Below are 22,932 nucleotides of genomic sequence, written 5' to 3'. Positions count from 1 at the left end.
AGTTGTTTCAGAGTGCTCTTAACGCGAGAAAATGTTTATTGAAGCCATTGGCAGCATACTGCCGATGAAACCGTGAAATTTGCCTGATTTGCATCACGCTGCACCAAACTGCCCAGGCAGTCTCGAAATTTTCTCAGTTGCCCTAATTTGAGCAAGAAATGGAGGCTATTTTGGCCACCTGTAGTTTGCGTCATCAATGAGTCCAAGTGGGCAGACCCTAAACCGCGGGGTAGGATAGTTGCTTATTAGGTCAAGGCACTCGCGAATCGCGATCGACCAGATGCAGTAACAATGCCATGCGCCGGTCGGTCCGCTGAGCACAGCGGATATGTGTTGCCAAAAATGTGTTGCCCTAGCCAGCAACACCTCGTGGAAAATATGTATTTCCTAGTCTGCAAACGTGGCCGTGGCATATTAGGAGTCATTAGGAACTAAAGCTGGAAACGTACATACTTGCAGTACATCGAGTTTCTGCGCTTCCAGGTTTAATTCATGCCATGATCACAGTAGTTGCCTTGACAACGCCACATGCGATAGATATTCGGTGCTGTCGCCGGGCCAACAGGCGTGTGCCATTGTTACTTTATCGGGTCAAACACGCCTTGCAAGTGAGCTGAAAAGTTGTGCTAATGACTTCATGAAAAAAAAAGAAGGGGGGGGGGGGGAAGCGGGGTAGTGGTTCGAGAAAATTTCTTGGTTTTGTTCTAACCCGTGCAGAAACACCGCTTAAACTGCCTTTGCTGCATTACATGGGTGGCTTGTGGAAAAGCGTTTTAAGATTTGGAGGAGGATTATAGCAGTAGTCTCCAGAAACAGCACAGTTTGTTCAATTACTGATGCGTGTATACACCACATAATTGTGAGTACTAATATGATTGCTGACGCCTAAGAAAGTTACTGGCAAAATGATTTGGAGTACTGTATGGCATTTCTGCAGCCGTAAAAAATTGAGCAAAACTGTCTGCCAGTTTTTTTTTTCTTTTCAGTTTTACGAATCTCATAGTTACCATCTTGGGAGATCCACTTTTGAATCCTCTGACTCTGTCAAACAATTTGACAGGTGGGATGAATTTTAATTTCGACCTCATCATTGTTTGCCAAGTGGGGTGATTAAAGAAAATACTTTTGTTGAAATAACAGCACTCATTTTCACTCTGCTTGATTTAGGGAATGTTGAATGGCTTGTACACAAATTTCTTTCGTAAATTTAAGCCTTCTTTCTCAAACTGCTCCAATCTTGGTCTTTTGTGATGAAAATGAATGTTTTTTCCCCTGTAACCAAATTTGAATTGTAGTGGTACAAAAGTAACACTTTGCTGCTCCGAAAATTGCTCCAAATTTCGTATTGGCTGTTGCACCCCTGTATTTTGATGCTGATATTCATCATCATATGAAAATTTTCAATTGTACTGATACTCTATAGTTCTGAAGTACAATTCCCTCACATTATTGTTCACGAATTCTTATATGTTCAACTTAGCCTTAAAAAAGTATAGCTCCACAGTTTGATTCCTTAGGAGTTGAACGGTATAACATTTGTTAAAATTGGCTTATAAAAACAGAACGAAAAGTTCCGTAATGCTAGTTGGGCTGTCAAAAAAATGTGAAGCTGAGAAAATTGCATTTGCAGTTTTGAAACTTGCTGCAGAAATTTCTAAAAGGAATCTTCTGCAAATACTTTTATTTAGATGTGCTCTGTTTGTGTCCCTGGTAAACAAAACAGAAAGTGTCTTATTTCTTCCAGGGAATCATACAAAAAAACATTTCCAAGGTGGAAAGCAAGATCTTAGCCCCATCATGCGAAGCGGTTGAAAGGGGGGGGAGGGGGGTCGTAAAAAGACCATGGGGTATGAGAATAAAGCCACTGCTTCCTCGTAAATTAAACGAAAATTCGATTTACATTAATAAACTGGATGTTAGGCATCATGCTGCCCTGTGTAATGGGTCGCTATGAGCTGAGTGTCGCTTACGCTCAGCCACACGCAGATGTAGCGTCCTAAGACAGTGCAGGGTGTGCAGGGAACTGCATAGATTTCGCGTTTCTGACAAGCGTGTTTGCAAAGTCCTAAGACAGGGCAGGGTGTGCAGGGAACTGCATAGATTTCGCGTTTCTGACAAGCGTGTTTGCAAAATCGCGCCGAAACCAAGCGGATGCACCTTCACCCTTTGCTCAATTAAACACCTGCACAAATGTATTGTCTTTATAAGCGGAGCTTGACATGGGCTCTCTGTCCCGCTGCTCACGCGATCATTCTGCACATGGAGCGTATCGTAAGCGTAAAGTAGCCTAATGGGCACAGACTCCACCACTCTCGTCCCGATGGTACGTTTCTAGCCGCAGCCTTCTTGTTCTAAGCTTGCTTTTTACCACTTCTAAAAGCTCTTTGTGAGGACGGTTTCAGGCGAGAGTCTCCGGACATCTCGATCGGGTGGATAAACTACGGGCGCAAAGCACAAACATGGTGCGTCGAGAAACATGCATGAGCGTTAGAGCAGGCGTACACGATCGGATGGCCAGGACAAGAAAAAAAAAAAGTGTTGGTCACGCCAGCCAATGGGGAAACGTTGAACGACACTCTTGAAAAGCGCGCTGGACATGTCAGCCAATGGGAGCCTCAGTATGGCGCATTCAAAACGCACCCCCAGTCAGAGACAATCAGAAACTCGAGAACGACATTCAGAAAATCCGTGACGGTAGCCATTCTGCTTGGACAACATCATTTTGAGATGCCGCAAATTACGGACAAAGGAAATAGCTTCAAATCTAGCTCAAGACTGCGGCGCTTGGCCCACTGCAACGCTCATGGCGCGTGCACGCAGTTAGAACAAATTTCGTTCTTTTGGGGGCATTTTACTGCTGCCAGGGTGCTTTGAAGAGCCATTTATCGCATTTCAGAGTAGGTACTCAGGGGTACGAACACCCCGAAAATAAGCTTTGCAAGAGATTCATATTTTGGTCATTTTTAATAATTATACGACCCGCGTATCTCCTTAACTTTGGGTACGCGTGCTATACAAGGAATAATTGTCTTTAGCGATAAGTTCTCACTATGTGAGTGACGTGGACGCTGGCCGCTCGGAGGCGGTGCACCGCTTGGCTTGCTTGCAGTGTTCAACGTGGGCCGGTCCTCTCTTTGCTTCGGCCCTTTGCTGCAGAACCCGCAGCACTCAGCCGCCTCGTCTCGCCCCGGCTGCAACCTGACGTTGTGCCAGCCCCTCTCCTGCTCCCTGGGCCAGTATCCCAGCAGGAACATCTGCTCATCGGTTGGCCTCGTTTGTGGCTTACAGCGAGTACTCAATCCACCACTGTGGACGGCGGCGCGAACAGCGGCACCTCGCAGGCTCTCTGGGAAAACGTCATTTTGTTGGTTCGTCGGTTTCCAAGCCCTACACCGCGGTTTAGAGTTAGGGTCTGAGAAGAATACGCCTGCATGCGAAGATTCAACCTCAATGCTCGGTTGTTCACGTGTGTCGTGGAATACAAATACTGCAAAAGATGGTCATCTGACTCAATGATGAAATGTTTGACATACAGGTAAATGTGAGATTTTTGCACTGCCCAAACAAGTGCAAGACATTCCCGTTCGATTGTTGAATAACAGGTTTCTTGGAGCAATAAATTACGACTTACGGGGCAACTGGATGGAGCACTTGGAACTTCCCCATTTGGAGCAATGCGGCGCTCAATCTTGTCTTGGAGGCATCTGTGCAAAGAATCGAGAGGTCGGGAGCCAGGAGGTACGGTACGGCGTCGGGGAGCTGCCGGGTCGAGATGAGGTGCCCGAGTGCTGCTGCTGCTGCTGCTGCAGAGGACCAGATCAAAAAGAAGACTGACCCACGTCGGACACTGCAAGTGAACTAGGCGGCACACCGTTCCTAAGTTATTGGCATACACCGTCACCTACACGACGAGCGAGCTAATCGTTTTAAAGACAGTTATTGCTTGAATAGCTTGTGTGCCTTGTTAAGTACATGTTGGCCATGTGTGGCGTGAGAGGTTGAGAGAAGTGTGAACATGTCTTTGTGCACTGGTGTACAGTTTGGTCTTTTTTGGAGCAATTTTGCCCCAATAACATCACAAACTGGCGAGCCTGCCAGGATTCGCCTGTTAACTCTTTCGTTGACAGTGCCGCTGTCTGTCTCCTTCTTTTCTTGTCCCTCGCTATTGACGCTGTTTTTTGATGTGAATCATGTCGTACCAACTCGCCCAAGCAACCACGTTAGCTTATTTCGTTACCACGCCTACTCAAATTGATCGCCAGTGATCGACGCTTTATGGTCATCGATTTCGGCATGTTAAATTTATTTCTCATGCACCCAGCACTTTCTAGTGGTTAGTTCAATCACTTAACTTTCACATTTTTTTTTAAATTTGCCGACTTGGGCAACATAGCGATTTTTTACGGACTTTTGCACGAAGCAATGTGCGTGTGTAGTTGGAAAAATGCACTAGGTTGGCGAACTTGACAGAAGTGCGTTCCCCTCGTGATTATGCTACAGTAACGTCGAAGTTTTGCAATGAAAAGAAACTCTGCAAACCAAATATTGAAATCGACACCACGGACCCGAGCTAACGGGGGAGTTTCTACTCCCTCCCACGTCTAGCCGTGCGTGGCTTTGCCGTGTCCGGGGAAAAGGGGATCCTGGGGGTTGAGCCGACGCTGGGTGATTGGACCTTTAAGGCCCCCCGGCAGAGGCAACACATCCCTTTGGCCCCGGCTTCACGTAGACGGCACCCCTGGGCTGACCCACCCAGGGGAAATCGGCAGTCGCCTTTTCCTGTCTCTCTCTCCCTACATCTTCGTCTTTATCTCTTACTGTTTATCTGTCCTGTCTTCTACTCTCTTCCGTTTACTTCCAAACTTCCTGGCGGCTAGGGTTAACCCTCTGCAAATAGCCTACCTTGGTCTAGGTGCATTGGGTTATAGTGGCGTTGTACGGCTGGCGTCTGCAGGTTTCAGCATCCGTGAACTTGTAGCGTCCCCTCGTTGGGCTCCGTGGTGGGTGGCCGCCAACGCTGCTGAACAAAAAAAAGACAGGCATGCACAGAGCATTCCCCTTACTATCTGATCGTACCGGCTTAAAGCGGGTACGCACCGATGATATAAACTTTATTAACCAGCCCAAAGAAACATATCCTCACTATCATGTTATCCACTGTGAAAAAACTGAAAAACAAGCCAGAACCGTTTCTCCTTTCCTGGTTTCTAAATGTCTTACCGAAACTCTTGGCACAGGATACAAGGTAACCAAAATGGCTAGTGGAGACCTTCTCCTCGAAATCCGTGACAAAGAACAATTTGAAAAGCTAGACCGTCTCTCAGATTTCGGTGGCACACCAATAACCATAACACCACGTAGATCAATGAACACAACTCGCGGAGTGGTATCTGACATGGACTTACTTGACTTGACTGAGACTGAACTTTTGGAGGGGTGGAAGAGCCAAAATGTCACTAATGTACAGAGAATCATCATTAGAAGAGATAATAAGGAAACACCGACGAAACACTTAATACTCACATTTGCATCCAGTAAACTACCGGAATCTATTCAAACAGGGTACACAAAGACATCTATCAGGCCGTACATACCAAACCCTTGTCGTTGCTTCCAATGCCAGAGGTATGGCCATGGCTCTAAAACCTGTCGTGGTCGCGAGACTTGTGCACAATGTGGAGTACTAGGCCATGTGTCTGAGAACTGCAAACAACCGCCACACTGTGTAAACTGGGAAGGAAACCATGCCGCATATTCACGCTCCTGCACATACTGGAAAAAAGAAAAAGAAATAATTACGTTGAAGGGGAAGGAGAACATTACATTTAAGGAAGCACGGCGAAGAGTCGCTCCATTCTATGGACCTACATACGCTGATGCGGCGCGTCGGGGGGCACCGCCGCACCAGCCCTCGCCACTCCTTCGGCCCGCGCATACCGAGCCGGTGGTTGTGGCACCTGCCCCCAAGGCGGCTGTAGCCCAGGCTACACCGCCTACTCCCAAACAGAGACCGGAGACTCCAGAGTCCTCGGGTCTCAAGGCCTCACCTCACCAGGCGAGGCCCGAAATTTGAATTAACAGCCCGCACGTGCGGGCATCCAGTGCCTCCGAGGAGGCAATGGATACGTCGGCACCCTTGGTGCCGAAAGAGCGGCGTGGCTCCCTGGAGCGCGTCAAGAAAACAAAAAAGCAGATAACAGGGCCTAGTGATGGTCCTGTTAAGTGAACTCAAACTCCCTGTCTAAACAGCCACTCGCTTTTTGTACACACAGCACTATTTTACATTCACCATGAACACTCAAATTATACAATGGAACGTCAGGGGCCTTCTCAGAAACCTTGACGACATCCAAGAACTCTTACATGAACACTCACCAAAAGTGCTGTGTGTACAAGAAACACACCTTAATTTAAAACACACAAATTTTCTTCGTAAATACGTTATTTTCCGAAAAGACCGTGTTGATGCTATGACATCATCCGGAGGTGTTGCCATCATAGTGAATCAAGGAATAGCATGCACACACTTACAACTCCAAACATCCCTTGAGGCAGTGGCTGTTCGAGCGGTTCTTTTTGATAAACTGATCACAATCTGCACTATTTACGTTCCTCCTAGCTATCAGCTGCAAAAACGCGATTTACACTCTCTAATTGATGAACTTCCGGAGCCTTATGTTCTCCTTGGAGACTTTAATGCGCATAGCAGGCTATGGGGTGACTCTCGGTATGACGCGCGAGGTCGACTGATCGAACAGGTCCTTATCTCGTCGAGCGCGTGTCTCCTAAATTGAAAAGAACCAACCTATTATAACCTCGCTAATAACACCTACTCCTCCATAGACCTGAGCATAGTATCTCCATCTCTTGTGCCCCTACTCCAGTGGAAAGTCGTCAGTAATCTGTACGGAAGTGACCACTTCCCCGTAGTTTTGAGCACAACGACAGTAACTGAGTGTCCACCACGTGTTCCCAAGTGGCTCATAAACAGAGCCGACTGGGAACAGTTTTATACTATCGCTTGTCTAGGTTGGAATGACATCTGTACTTTGAACATTGATGTTGCTGTGAACTACTTCACTGCGTTTTTGATTGATGCTGCATCAAAATGCATCCCACAAACAAAGGGACACCCTGGAAAACGACGTGTGCCATGGTGGAACTCTGAATGCCGAAACGCGCGCAAACAGCAAAACAGAGCTTGGAGGCTGCTTTGGAACTCACCGACAGCCGAAAATCTTGAAACCTTCAAGAAAATAAAGTCTCAAGGCAGGAGAACGCGTCGGCAGGCCAGAAGAGAAAGCTGACAGAAGTTTTTATCAGGGGTTAATTCATACACACAGGAGGCTAAAGTCTGGAACTTGGTCGGTAGGATAGCAGGAAAACAAGTACACACACTTCCACTCGTAAACACTCAGGGTGATACCTTGGAAGATCAGGCAAACTTCCTCGGTGCACACTTCGAACAGGTATCCAGCTCGTCCCACTATACTGACACTTTCCAAAAATACAGAACAAGAATAGAAAAGCAGAAACTCGAACACAAATCCACCAGATACGAGGCATATAACCAAGCTTTCAGTCTAGCTGAGCTCCGAACATCTCTAAACTCCTGCAGTACTTCTGCCCCAGGTTCTGATCGTGTGATGTATGAAATGTTAAAAAACCTACCAAATGAAACCCGAAAAACCTTACTTTGTTTGTACAACGCTATTTGGTCTTCTGGCACTATTCCTACCTCCTGGAAAGAGGCTATTGTTATTCCCATTTTGAAAGAGGGCAAGAACCCTTCTTTACCCTCGAGTTATAGGCCTATAGCACTTACAAGCTGCTTGTGCAAAGTCTTCGAAAAAATGATAAACTGCCGACTTGTACATTTTCTTGAAACAAATAATTTGCTCGACCCATTTCAGTGCGGGTTTCGAGAAAGTAGATCCACCACAGACCACCTTGTTCGTATCGAGGCACAGATCAGAGACGCCTTCGTCCATAAACAATATTTTCTCTCTGTGTTCCTCGATATCGATAAGGCTTATGATATAACATGGCGTTTCGGAATTCTAAGAGACCTGTCCCATCTTGGTGTGCGCGGTAGAATGTTTTCCATAATCGAGAGTTACTTGTCCAATCGGACATTCCGTGTCCGTCTGGGCAGTGTGCTCTCCCAAACATTTGTCCAGGAAATAGGCGTGCCACAAGGTGGTGTGCTTAGTTGCACACTTTTTATTATTAAAATGAATTCTTTGCACTTGTCCATTCCCCGCAATATGTTCTATTGTACATATGTCGACGACGTTCAGCTTGGCTTCAAGTCATGCAACTTGGCCATGTGTGAGCGGCAGGTTCAGCTGGGTTTAAATAAGGTCTCCAAATGGGCAGATGAAAACGGATTTCGACTCAACCCACAAAAAGCACGTGTGTTTTGTTCTCTCGAAAGGGAGGCATGCACTCGGAACCTGGCATTCGACTGAACGGGCAACGTCTGTCCGTCGAAGCCGAGCATAAATTCTTAGGCTTAATCTTGGACAACAAGTTGACCTTCGTACCCCACATAAAGTATTTAAAAACAAAATGTTTAAAAGCTATGAATGTTATAAAAGTGTTGTCACGTACTACGTGGGGTAGTGACAGGAAATGCCTCATGAACCTGTATAGAAGCCTTATTCGCACCCGCTTAGATTATGGGGCCGTTGTTTATCAGTCTGCGACTCAAAGTGCTTTGAAGATGCTGGATCCCGTGCACCATTCAGGCATCCGCCTTTCTACGGGTGCTTTTCGCACCAGCCCCGTAGAAAGCCTTTATGTTGAGTCAAATGAGTGGTCGCTTCATCTGCAAAGAACCTACATGTCCTTTGTATATTTCCTTAAGGTGAAAGCAGACAAGAGGCACCCCTCATACTCTACTATTAATGACTTGTGGAGCTCCATTCTTTTTCAAAACAGGCCTTCAATGAGGCAGCCCTTCTCAGTTCGCCTGAAGGGTCTAGCTGAGGACACTGGAGTGTCACTCAAACACAGTTTAATGGCTCCTGTAGCATACCCGCCACCGTGGCAGTGGCAGATTATAGACTGCGATGTGTCTTTCCTAGAAGTTACAAAACATGCACCTATTGCCCATATCCGAAACTACTTCCTGGAACTTCAACACAAATACATACGTCCTGAGTTCTTTACAGATGCCTCCAAGTCTAACTCCTCTGTGTCCTACGCTGCTGTCGGCCCATCCTTTTCGGATACTGGCCCTCTATATCCAGGCACAAGTATCTTCACAGCGGAAGCTTATGCGGTACTTGTGGCGGCTAAACACATCAAGCAATTACAAATACAAAAAGCTGTAATTTATACGGACTCCCTCAGTGTGATAACGGCTCTGCACACTCTTAAAAAACAAAAAAACCCAGTCCTTGTCTCACTTTACTCCATTTTGTGCACACTCTACACACTCAAACAACATGTTGTAGTGTTCTGGGTGCCAGGGCACTGTGAGATTCAAGGCAATGTGAGGGCGGATCAGCTCGCTGCATCCGTCCACAAAAGCACTGCCCCTACACCCATATCAATCCCGGCCCTTGATCTTAAGCCGTCTCTCTAACGAAACCTCAGGGACTACTGGCAGAGCAAGTGGGATACACACACACAAAACAAACTACACGTTATCAAGCCACACCTTGGCCATTGGCCACCAGTATCAAAATCACGTCACACAGAGGTAACATTAACGAGGCTCAGGATAGGACACACATACACGACACACTCATATCTTTTCTCCGGTGGCGATCCACCATTGTGTGACAGATGTGGTGAAGCACTAACAGTTTTTCACATTTTAATTCAGTGCAAACAATTGGACACTCTAAGAAAACAACACTTTCCTTCACCCTACCGACAACATATACCTTTACACCCTGCAATGTTCGTCGGTTGGGAACCGCTTTTTAGTCACAAATCATTGTTAGCGTTTTTAAAAGAAATTCATAGCTTTCATGTCATATACCCGGACATACCGTAGCACGACCTCTCCAGAGAGGTTTTCGCTGTGGTGGCTACACAATAAAGCACCTGCCTCACGGCCCTTGGACGCAAGGGTATGAACGAGTGAGGCACTTGTGCTAATGCCATACATGTCCACCATCGTTTTTATTATCATTAACTTTTGCCATCTATTCGCACCACACACACCTTTCACGGCATGGTCATGATTTTATTAATTGTATGTTTTTACCCGCTTTACTGCGAGGAATTTTATGGCCCTTATACAGCCGCTAATCACAATCATTGTCCACATTCCTGTCTCATGAACTGGCGCTCTTTGGCCATCAAATGACCCTTGCACCAAAAAACACCATATATCATCATCAAATTTTGAAATGATGTGTTTGCTCCGCAATTTGACTGAGTTAAGCAGTAATAATTGTCGGAAATTTATGCCAGGTAATCAATAGAGAGCTGTTGCTAGAAGTCAGGGAAAATTAATTCTACAAAAAAATATTTCCCAAGGTCCGCCGCATGTATAAAGTGTGCAGGTGGCTCTCACAGCCAGTTTCCAGTCGCTTTGGTTTTGTTTGTATCGTTATATCAGACACAGGGTCACATCTAGTCTCACTGGTCACTCCTATTACACGGTCGTCACGCACGCATAGGGGCGCATCAGCGCTGCAAAACACATGCGCTGCTTGAAACTGTCTTGCGACCCCACCTGAATTGAATGAGAACGAGCTGAGATTTCGTGGATGACAGCACTTCAGCTTCAAGTTTTATGGGGACGGTGTTTTGCGTCAGCCTGGGACATCCGTAGCCGTTCATGGGTTTGTTTTGTTCACATCCTCAAGTTATCTCCTTTGCAGAAAGTGCATCTAGCTTCTGACCTTTGTGCATAATCTTATAGTTACTCATGTTATGTGCGCAGTCCACACTTCGCTGGAGCGCGGTGTGGTGGTGCTGGCTGCAGAGCTTCTCGCAACGGCAAGAAGGCCTCTGGGGCACATCTTGGCCCTGACTACGAAGCAGTGCAAAACATTTTAGAACTGCGTGCGATATTGTCCTTTTTTTTATTACGACATGCACAAAGATGCAAAGAAATATGCTTGGATGCGTATATTGGAGCGCCAACCTATGTGGAGTGAGGTGGCTCATCGAAAGAGGTGACGCTAAATGAAATAGCGAAGTTAATTGGACATCTCATTTATAGAGGGACTATTCACATCATGTCATGATCAGTAAGTTTTTTGACAGCTCGTTCACAATTCACTTCTATTAGCGGGGAGCCCCGCCGCGGTGGTCCAGTGGCTAAGGTACTCGGCTGCTGACCCGCAGGGCGCGGGTTCGAATCCTGGCTGCGGCGGCTGCATTTCCGATGGAGGCGGAAATGTTGTAGGCCCGTGTGCTCAGATTTGGGTGCACGTTAAAGAACCCCAGGTGGTCTAATTTTCCGGAGCCCTCCACTACGGCGTCTCTCATAATCATATAGTGGTTTTGGGACGTTAAACCCCACATATCAATCAATCAAATCAATCTATTAGCGGGGACTCTTCCGCCCAAACAGATGTGCTTTCCAGGGTTCCTCAAGGATCGGTCCTTGGCCCTCTTTTGTTCCTCATATTCATCAACGACTTGTCATCTGGAATAACCTCATCCATCCGTCCTTTCGCCGACGACTGTTGTGTATCGCAAGATAATCAATAGTACTGATGAATCATCACTGCAGCAAGACCTTAACATCATTGAAGCATGGTGCTCGTGCTGGCTCATGGAACCGAATGTCTCCAAATGCTAGCACCTGCTCATTTCTCGCAAAAAATCCAACCTTCTTTTTCAGTACACCTTAAACTCCACTATGATATCTCAAGAGGATTCCTACAGCTACCTGGGTGTCCTCATAAACAGTACCCTGGCCTGGTCAGACCACATCATCAAACTTGCAGCAGATGCGTCCAGGACTTCTCAAATGATCCCTGCGTTCCTCCCCTCCCGCCATCAGAAAACTTAAGTACGAAACATTCGTGAAGACCAAACTAGAATTTGCTTCCGCCATTTCGAGCCCCCATCAAGATTACCTCATCTCTTCCCTTGAGTTAGTTCAGAATCATGCCGCCCGGTTCATATCATCTCAGTACAGTAAACATGCAAGCGTCACTCAGATAAAATCATGAAATCTTGACCTTACTCCCTTAGCTGATCGCAGAAAAATCACGCAGATAAGCCTCTTTCATAAACTGTACCACAACTTCTCTCATCTGCATGGCACTCTACTCATTCCACCCACTCGCACCTCTCGTCAACTGTTCAACTCTAAAAGTGTTCAACGTCTCCATGGATCAACTCGAGCCTTTAGCAAATCATTTCTGCTTTCAGCAATTGAACACTGGAACAGTCTTTTGTTTGTTGTTCAGGAGTGCGACTCAGACAAATTCAAAGTGTTGTTGTCTTCTGTTTCTAGTTAACTCTGCCGCCATTCTGCTCGTCAATTGGCTTCTTCTCAACAATAAAGTTTTTTTTTTGTTCTTTCTTTATGGTATTCAAAAGTATTTGTTGGGTCCTTGAAAGTCCTTAAAAACCCTTGAATTTTGTCTCATTCAGGTGCTATGAATCCTGACAGTGGTGTTGAATCTCTGCTTAGGTAATATTGCAAAAAGCTGTGTACACTTTTGTAGCTCTCCTCACATTTCCTTGGTGCTTTGTATGAGTAAGCGAGCGTGTGGGTTGTATTGCAGGGTGGCAGTTCCAGGCTGGGAACTGGTGAGGACACTGCCGAGGAGGAAGATGTGGACGACAGGGAGACGTTGAGCTATTTGCAGCCTGTACCAACCCGTCAGCGCCGGGCGCTGCTGCGTGCCAGTGGGGTGCGCAAGATCGACGCGCTTGAGAAGGAGGAGTGCCGTATCATTCGAGCATCACGGGAGTTTTGTGGCTGTGCCTGCAAGGGTTGCTGCTTGCCGGACACCTGCTTCTGCTCCCGTTCGGGCATTTCCTGTCAGGTGGGGGATGTTTCTGATTACTCTGCGTGGGCTATGAAATTGTCAGAACTGAAGCTGCTTGGGGTGATGCAGGCCTCATACCCTTGCAGAAACTTGGTGCAAGTGTATAAGGATAAGTAATGAACAGTCACCACAGACCTGAGATGACAGTGGGGGGAGCGGGACTACACTCCACACCTTGCCGTGTTTGGCTTAGCTGTTTCTAGAAAGAGGGAAATCCTGAGGCTCGAGCCTAGACTGGTTGGTAAGTGGACCTTTGAAGGGTGCAGTAAAGGAGTGACATGACATGTATGCATTGGTAGTGATTTCATTACCATGGTTATTTAAATTGATCACCGGTGATAGATGATTTGGATCGTTCATTTCGGCATGCTGATTTTGTTTCTCGTTCACCCAGCACTTTCTAGTACTTATTCCCGCCATTAAACTTTCAGAATCGATGTGAATTTGCCTGTTTGGCAACATAGTGATTTTTAGACCTTTGCACGAACCATTGTGCATGTGTTGTTGGGAAAATGCAATTACCTGGTGAAAGTTACAGAATTACGTGCCCTTCGGGGTTATGTGACAATAACATCAAAGTTCTGTCAAAAAACCCTTTATCAAATTAAAGTGTCAGCTTTGCAATCTGACAGTGTTGAGCTTTAATAATTGCCACAAAATTACACCAGCTATTGAATAGAGAGCTGTTGCTAGCAGTCAGGGAAAATTTATTATGCTAAAAAACATTTCTGAAGGACCGCCGCATATGTAAAGTGTGGATTTCTCAGTCAGTTTCCAGCAGCTTTGGTTTTGCTGATGTTACATCAAACACAGTGCCGCATCTAGGGTCACTAGTCTCTCCTATGGCGGCGGCGTCACGCGCGCATGGGTGCGCAGCTGCGCTGCAAAAAACAAGCGGCGCTGGAAACTGTCCTGCAACCCCACCTGAATTGAGTGAGGACGAACTTAGAGTCCGATGATGACAACACCTCACCTTCAGGTTTTATGGCGATGATGTTTTGCGTCAGCTTGAGACACCCAGACCCGTTCGTGGGTTTGTTTTGTTTATGGCCTCAAGTTGTCTCCTCTGCCACAAGTGCGTAGCTGCTGACCTTTGAGCGCAATCTTATAGCCACTCTGGTATTGTGCAAGGTCTGCACGTCACTCAGGTGGTGGGCTGGCTCTGGCTTTAGAGCTCCTCATGACAAGAAAGCCACTGGAGCACATCTTGGCTCCCATAACAGAACAGTGCAAAAAGTTTTAGAACTGCGTGCGATATTTTCTTTTTTTGTTTTTTAATAAAAAATGCAAAGAAATGTGCTTGGATGCATATATTGGAACGACAAACTATGGGGAGTGAGGCGGCTCATGGAAAGAGGGGATGCTGCACTAAATAGTGAAGTTCGCTGGCCATCTGATTTAAAAAGGGATTATTTACACCACAAGCATCCATCTATATTGGAACACCTGCAGGCTCTAATAATCACACAAAAAAAATTTACTGAGGAATGTGTACGAGTTCTTATGCGTCTCACGAAGATCCAAGCGACGCTTCACTGCTTTACATGACGAATAAAACAGCGCCTCTGTTCAGATTTTCTTTGTCTATGTGAGTTTATATGACAGTTATTGTTTTTTATACTGGTTTCTGGGTCATTTATTAACAATTTATATTCTGATATTTCTTTGTTTTAAATATTTTTGCACATATAGTGCTTTTTATTGCATTGTTTACCAGCAAGCGACAAGAAAAATCTCACACTTTTCACATTGTTATTCATTTCATAATATTTTTGTTGCTCTACAACATATACTTTGGGAAAGAGCATTGGGTTATGCAAAATTTGATATGCTGCAATGCATGCTGGAGTACTTTTCAAACTGGCAAAATCAATATGCGCCGAAACATATGAATAACCATTTTCTCCCGGTAACGAAATACTCTATTTACTCGCGTAATGAACGCACTCGCGTCATAAGCACCCTCAACTTCAGTCGTCAAAATTTGGATTTTTATTTTCTCTGCGTAATAAACGCACCCCCTACATTTGCCCGCTGCAGTCCTGTATCCGACACCTGTCGCCTTCTTGCCCTTTGGATCTCTTTCTTTTTTTATTATTATGCCGACCGCTCTCAGCAGGGTTCGTTCAGGTCCTTGAAAACCCTTGAATTTGAAAAATGCACTTTCAAGGCCCTGCCCACAAACAGGAACTCAAAATTGTCCATATCAAAAATGCAACAAATTATATAGCAAGAGTAAATGCATCTTGGTGCATGTATCATGCTTATTGAAGCTATAACTAAAGCTTGCAGCTAAGAGCGTGCAAGCCACAAATATTATGGCACCGCCCCTTTAAGGCCCGACTATGCATATGCGTTGAAGCCCGTCAGCGCATATCTTTGACACGGCATCGTGCCTTCCTCCTATCGAGAGTGAGGAAGTGGGGGCAAAAAGTTATGAATACAGTTTTTTAATAATTGCGATATTCATATATTTATTGTAAGTGCAATAAAATTGGTTATTTTTGAAAATTAAAACAATTTAAACTTAACATGCCGCTTTGAGTCTTTAAAAAACTTGCAACAGGTCCTGAAAAGTCCTTGAATCTGTTTTAATTTTTGCATTGGAAACCTGTGCGAACCCTGCTTGGCCACCTTGGCTCGCTTTCTCTCCCCCCTTCGCCCGCTGCCGCGCACCGTATAGTTTTTCTTTCTATCTGTGTGCGCCACATGCCCGGTCTCTTTTACATACTTATGTGCCACAGCAGGGTTCACCAACGGTGTGAGTATAGAGACATCGCAGCTGGCAAGCACACAACGAGTGAAAGGTCACGAAACTTCCCACGCTAACCGACAGTAGCTTCCTGCAAATACAGTGGACTCCCATTAAACGAAACTCAGTTAAACGGAAAAACCGCATAAACGAAACTATCTAGGCACATTTAGAGAGTCTCCTGTATATTTAATGATAAAAAGTTTCGGGTAATCGGAACATTCTTTAGCTTACATCGGTTAAATGAAACTAAAGCAAGCAAAATCTATGAATGGCGGAAGTGGCCACGGCAGTCTAGTAATCATGAAACAAATGCCAAAGCTAGCCTAGCCAAGCCAATCCAGTGATTGCACATGTCTGCGCACACCGAGCAGCAATCGACGTCTTGTCCTGAACTTGAGGACAGCCTTGAGGAAACCTATAGCTGAAGTTCAAGGTGAGGACCCGTGCTCAAGAGGTAATGAGATGGTGTGTGGTTCAGCACCCATTTCAGTGGCTGACAGTGCAGCAAGAGATGCTGTCATCTTGTTGCAGCGCTACTTTGAACATGATGGTGGCAGAGAGTTCCTGCCCAACCTTACAGCAATGCGCTCCTACAGTGTGAAAAAGTGCTTGAATAACTTCAAGCAAATTGTTATCACCTCCTTTCTTTCCCGAGTTAGCAATATTAGAACCATTTTTATTTTTAATACCATAGTAGTATTGTAAACTTCAAAATGTTTTTGTTTAGTCAGCCACAGTTGGTGCTTTTGAAATAAAGTCATATTTCATTCATTTTGTGGGCTTTGCTTAAATGAAACTTCTCATAAATGGAACAAATTTTCTTGCCTCTTCGAGTTTCGTTTAAGAGGAGTCCACTGTATGGAACTATAAAGCCCAAGCACATGCACACAGTTTTCGAGCAGCGATGACGAGATTTTTTGTCGCTATGGCAGTCGCGAAGGGCCATTCGTCACCATCATATCGCAGGTTTCTAGAAAAGCAGAAAGAAATTGCTTGTCGCCCAGAAAAAATCATGACTGTTCCCGCAACATGGTCGCCGATTATCAATTCGGTTGCAAATGAAGTGGCTGCTGAATTTTGTGATTAATCTCGTTATCGACAGCTTGTTTTGATGCTTTGGTGGTAGCCTACTGCGATGTTGGATGCTTGCTACAACGTCAACGGTGGCAGTGTGATTGTCATGCAAGGTTGGCTAAGCGCATCGGGGCATCGTAGCGCACGCTTCTGGGTGCCCTCGAGATCACAGCAGATATCACTGTTACGGTTAAACGATTGCGAGAAAAGATAGCCATGAAATGCTCTTATGGCGTGCATGGGCGGTGCGGGAACAGCTTGCAGAAGATAGTGTCTTCAACCACCAAAGATGAGTAAAGTGCTACTAAAGAGCTGACAACCTGACTTGCATTATTGCATTCTTGTGATAATACTGAAAAAGTTTTCATTAAACTTTCCCTGCATAATAAATGCACCCCCAACTTTGCTTCAATTTTTTAAAGAAAGAAAGTGCGTCCATTATGCGAACATTACGGATGTTAATTGACATTGCGCAGATATATACAAGCACAAGGACAAAGTGTGGCCAACCTAAACACTGAAACCAAAACTGCGGGAAGTATGTACAGAATACATTTTCCCTCCCTCATTCTATTTCTTTCGTTAGGGCGTTGGCATGTTAGTGTAGGTCATTCGCATGCTGTTTACACGTGGAAGGAGAAATACACAGCAAGAAATATACATCAATATTTACACACTAAGTGATCTATATAAATACATAAATTTCAAGGAATTACACAAGGTATTAGGCATGCCAACTAAGGAATATCTGTGCATTCAGGCTTGGTAACCATATTTGTCTGGTTGCCATCTCTCTCGGTGTGGCTGAATGCGACGACCAGGTGGGCACGATACCGCAGGTTCTTCTGTGTTGTTCACGGGTTGGGCATAAGGCAGTTTCTGAAGCAGGAAACTGTTTGTGAGTAGCTGACCTCATTGGTAAATGGGGATCTTGGTCTGCTCCATGCAAAGGTTGCGCTGCGGGAACATTTGCCACGGCAGACACTGGCTGCCATGTTGCAGCGAGAAGTGTGGCAGATAGTTCGGCAAAACTTCGAGAGCTCATTCAGGCTCACTCGTAAATATATTTTATGCTTAGCCTTCACTCTGACTCGGGCATGAAATTTTTTTGAGCTGGACTCGCTCGGATTCACACTCGCGAAGATGTTCTTCAGTCAGCTTCACTCGTACTCAGTTTCACCAAAACATTACGCACCCAGACTTGCTGAGACTCGGAAGACTTGTGGCTTGATCCGAGTCTGAGTGAAGTCGAGTGAGTCGACTCACAAGTACATCAGTCTGGAATAATCTTTCTTGACCATGAGGTCAAGGTTTTTAAGACTAATATCTCAAATACTCAGTGTTTTTCTGCGTGCCTTTTGATATTGCCACGTTCCTTTCCTCAAGTTTTCTTATCGCCCCTTACACTGTACGTAGTTCTTAGCGCAAACTGCGCCTGCGGTGTTTGAGAGGCTTCGGAACTGTGTAGATCATTTCGTTAAGATTACGCCCACTCCGCGAGCATTTTAGTTTATTGTGGAACCTAGTTCACTGCCAGCGATAACACTAGAACATTCGATGGCAAGTGTATAAATGCCGACGCGCTTCGCCGCTTGTCAGTTGATCGACGGCCGATGCTCCTTAAGCCGCTCTCAGTGCAAAACTTTCCGTTTATTGAGCACAGGTTCGCCCAGATAAATAGTTGATTATTCGACCCGCAGTCTGCTCCTCGTCCACGTCATGACTTCATGACATCTCGTGGAGGTGCTGCTGTCATGTACCGGACGCCTCCTTCAAGCCGTGAACCCAGCTCACATCATCGAGAAGAGCCCAACGCCAGCCTTAAGCAGCGAGTTAGCCGCAGGCAACAAGGCCTGGCACTGGAGTATGGGCTTCTACCTGACAAGACTACAAAGACGTTGATGGTGACCACGGCGACAATGACAGTGCCTGTGCCACCTGCACAGCTTGAAGACACGAAAGCTGGCTTGAAAGATTCGACCGTGTCGCCGTCTTCAACACTTGGACCGAGGCTGACAAGTGTCGGCATGTCTATTTCGCTTTAGAAGCCGCTGCTCGGACCTGGTTCGAGAATCAAGAGCGAAGCCTGACAACGTGGGACGTTTTTCGGGACAGGTTCCTTGCCACTTTTCAAAGTGTGGTCCACAAAGAGAAGCCTGCGTGCAGTTGCCAAACTAGAATATGGCGCTCTTCACAGAAGAGATGACCATACTCTTTTGTCACGCCGACCCCGAAATGCCTAATGACAAGAAAGTCCACGTCCTCATGCGCGGAGTTAAGGGGGGACACGGGTCTTAGAAGGCCAAAAATTGCAAAAAAATCGACTTTTTGCAGCTTATATTTTCGAAATCTGCGCCTATTTTTGCACTTATCTGAGAATTTTCTAGCTTCTCGCGTCATTATTTCTGGCGCAAAAACAATTTATAACACCCCTGTGAGATGAATGTGAGCGCAAATTGACGCTAAAATTGCGCCGCGCCAAACTGTTGCCGTTACACACGAGCTATCGTGTTCATCTTGGTCTTGTTTGGAAGGGTGGTTTTTTATCTTCAATTTCCCGCCACCGCTCGCTCACCTTGCTCATTGATTTTTTAGTGAAAACGCGTCATCGAGAAGCACTAGCCCGCGATTCAATTGGCTGCTTGGGGCACGTGACCAAATTTAGGCATCCGATTGGCCAAGGGGAGCTCTGGCGTCTGCTTCACCATCTTGACGCGTACGGACATGTGCCATTTTGTCATGGTGCTACTGACTGCTTGCGGCAGGAAAGAAGTTCCGTGCTACAGTAATTTGTGAAGCGAGTGTGGCGGTGGTTCATTCGCTGTGAACTTCAGAAAGATCCCCGCTATGGCTCAGGACAACGAGGATAACGAACTCGACGCGGTCAACGGCGGTCGCCGAGTCACCGGTGTAGGCCTAACTCACATACGAGCCCGTTGGTTGCCGACATCGTTGCTGAGAACGGCTGTGTTTTGCAGCCTCGTCGTCAGCGTGGAGTACGCCGCGCGTCGACCAACAACAAAAAGTCAATCCGTTCGCAGTGAACATGCTCGTGGCCCTCGCAATGGAGGCTACTGGCAACAGGTGGACTGCTTTTAACGACGTGTTCCCAACGTTGTCGCGATGTCCGCTAGAAAATGCGGCAGTCTTACGTGAAAAAGAAACTAACACCTCGGCACTCGTGTAGCCTTGAAATTGATGAGTGAGGGAGCAACTTTGGTTCGTGACACTTACGGGTAATTTATTCTGGACAAGCCGGAAAACATCGCCGCGTTATTCGACGGATCGTGGATGACGCACGCACATTTGTCGCACATCGCCGTCAGTACAGTCACTGAACTGATAAGCGGCCTCGCGGCAGACGAGCACACGGTGAAAACTTGCTACAGGACTAAAAGAAACTACGCGCTCGTACAAACAATGTCCTATTACATTCCCGGTGCATATTAACTGACTAGAAGTATGTGTGCCATGATATTTTTCCCTCGGAACGGCGAAATTAAGTTTTTAACAGCATTATTCTCGAAGCACAGATTTTGACCACTTTCTTTTGCTTGTTCGGTAAAAGTGGACCTAGGACAACTAGAGCTGTAATTGCTTTTGCACAATGCAGCTAAATGTGCACAAAAAACAATGCTGGGAGCCTATTTTTAATGGGCAGCTTCATTTTTTTATTTTTATATAAAAATTTCTGTATTTGGTTATATGCAATGAATTTTACTGTGCTGTAATTCGAGAAGTATTCGTTCAATTTTTGATCAGCTTGCAGCATTGCACTCCTTAGGCTTTCTAGCATTCATTTATAATGGCTATGTAATTATAATTGCATACATTTTTACAGTTAAATATGTTAGAATTCTTTGTTTTCTTTATTTTCTCAAAATGGCAATTTTGTACACCCTACATGAAAATTACTGCAATATATCTGAAACTATTACAGATAGCAGAATATTTTATTTTGCAGCATGAAGCTATATGTTTGGAGCACACAACATAGGAAGCAGATTTCTCTTGATGCAAGTTTTTCAAACTAGTCTTTTGTGTGATAACGCAATGGCCATATTCAGGGCTGTGAAGTTTACTGTACTGTAAAGTAAGAACCATTCTGTAAAGTAAGACCCATTCAAAAAAAGTGCTTCTTACGTTGCATGTCTTATGCTTTCTACTGTCAAACCCTATGTTATTTAAAATTTTTGACAGGTGGTTATTTTTCTATTATGGTAAGAACAATAGAAATTGTTATCTTGATTATTTAATTAACTAATGAAGCTACAGCAAAAATAACTACCTTTTTAGAATCCGGAGAACAAACTAAGTAAGCATGCCAACTTTTGTCACACTTGGTTAAAAAATAAATGAGAAAGCCCTTAGAACCACGTCCCCCCTTAAGCAGGAGCTTTTTGCGGGACTGATGCGGAACCCTCCGAAAAGCGTCCAAGAATTTGTCTCAGAAGCGATGACTATCGAGAAAACCGTTGAAATGCGCCCCGCCGGGGTGGTCTAGTGGCTAAGGTACTGGGTGCTGACTCGCAGGTCACGGGATCGACTACCGGCTGCGACGGCTGCATTTTCAATAGAGGCGGAAATGTTGTAGACCCGTGTGCTCAGATTTGGGTGCACGTTAAAGAACCCCAGGTGGTCGAAACTTCCGGAGCCCTCCACTACGGCGTCTCTCATAATCATATCATGGTTTTGGGACGTTAAACCACACAAATCATCACCCTTGAATTGCGCAAACGTCAATTCACCCGCCGGTCGAGGCCAGGCTGTGCCGAGATCCAGCAACTCTGCTCTGACAATCTGCATGAGACCATAAAAGCTGTAGTGTACGAAGAACTTCTCCAAATGTTCCCGTCGAGCCAGCCTCGAGTTTTGTCAATCGTAGACGTCATCAGAGAAGAAATTCAGCAATCACTGGGCATGCCTGAGTCAGCGCAGCCGCAACCTCAAGCCATGAGCTACGCTGCTGCTGCCAGACACTACGCTCCTTCCTTACGTCTACGTCAAGAGGCCGCACCGTCGCATTTTCGTCTCCAGACACCACTGCCACCACCGCCGCCGACATACCACCCACCTGCCTCACAGTACTTTTGCACCCGGCTTTCGACGTGAATCCGAGCCTTTCGACGCATGAACAAGAACAGCTCGGAAACCTGCTCCTGAATTGCAAGAACTGCTTTTCTTCATCGTCAAAAATTCGACAGACCCCCGTGGCGAAGCATCAAATCATAACAGAAGAAAGTGTCAAGCCACTTTGTCAGAGCCTGTGCAGAGTGTTGATGCGAGAGCCCGAAACCATAAAGAAACAAGTCGACAAAATGCTAGGCGACATCATTCAGCCTTCAAACAGTCCATGGGTGTTACAGGTGGTGTTAGTGAAGAAGGACGGAACTCTACGCTTCTGCGCGGACTATCGTCGCCTGAACAAAGTCACGAAGAAGGACGTGTACCCGTAACCAAGGATAGACGACACCCTAGATCGACTTCATAATGCGAGGTACTATTCTTCGATGGACCTCAAGACCGCCTATTGCAAATCGAAGTCGACGAGAGAGACCGAGAAAAGACTGCCTTCATAACACTGGATGGCCTGTGCGAGCACGAGGTCATGCCCTTTGGTCTCTTCTTGGCACCTGCAACTTTCCAACGAGTCGTGGATACGGTCCTGGCTGGCTTGAAGTGGCAGACTTGCTGCGTTCATTTGGATGACATCTTTTTGTCGAGCTTCGATGAACACCTCCAACGCTTTGAATCCGTACTTCAAGCAATCAGGAGCTCTGGACTCACCCTAAAGGCAGAAAAATGCCGCTTCGCGTACAAGAAGCTCCTGTTTCTGGGTCACGTGATCAGCAATACTGGAGTGCGCCCAGACCCTCGGAAAACAGCTGCCATCGCCGCCTTCCCACCACCCACCGACAAGAAGGCCGTGCACCGATTTCTCGGCTGGTGCGCCTATTACAGACGCTTCGTCAAGGATTTTTCACAGATCGCCAAGCCACTAACGCAACTTACGAAAACCGACATCGATTTCAATGGGAAACGGCGCAAATTGAGGCATTTCAGAAACTCAAACGAAGCAGGGTAGGACTTGGAGCTGTCCTTGTGCAAAAGACTGACGTCCCGGAA

At 45.9% G+C, this 22,932-nt stretch overlaps 1 protein-coding gene across 1 annotated transcript in view; it reads left to right on the top strand.

Moving 5' to 3' along the window:
• The window catches only part of LOC119160824 (cysteine/serine-rich nuclear protein 3), a 183,630-nt gene that overhangs the window by 128,623 nt on the left and 32,075 nt on the right, over nucleotides 1-22,932 (top strand). The window contains exon 4 of the mRNA XM_075880751.1: nucleotides 12,711-12,974. Within this exon, the coding sequence (XP_075736866.1) occupies nucleotides 12,711-12,974 (264 nt within the window). The remainder of the gene's footprint in view (nucleotides 1-12,710; nucleotides 12,975-22,932) is intronic.

The sequence above is a fragment of the Rhipicephalus microplus genome, chromosome X (assembly GCF_043290135.1).
Source record: "Rhipicephalus microplus isolate Deutch F79 chromosome X, USDA_Rmic, whole genome shotgun sequence".
Lineage (NCBI taxonomy): Eukaryota > Metazoa > Arthropoda > Arachnida > Ixodida > Ixodidae > Rhipicephalus > Rhipicephalus microplus.
This window is presented reverse-complemented; position numbering and strand designations above follow the sequence as displayed.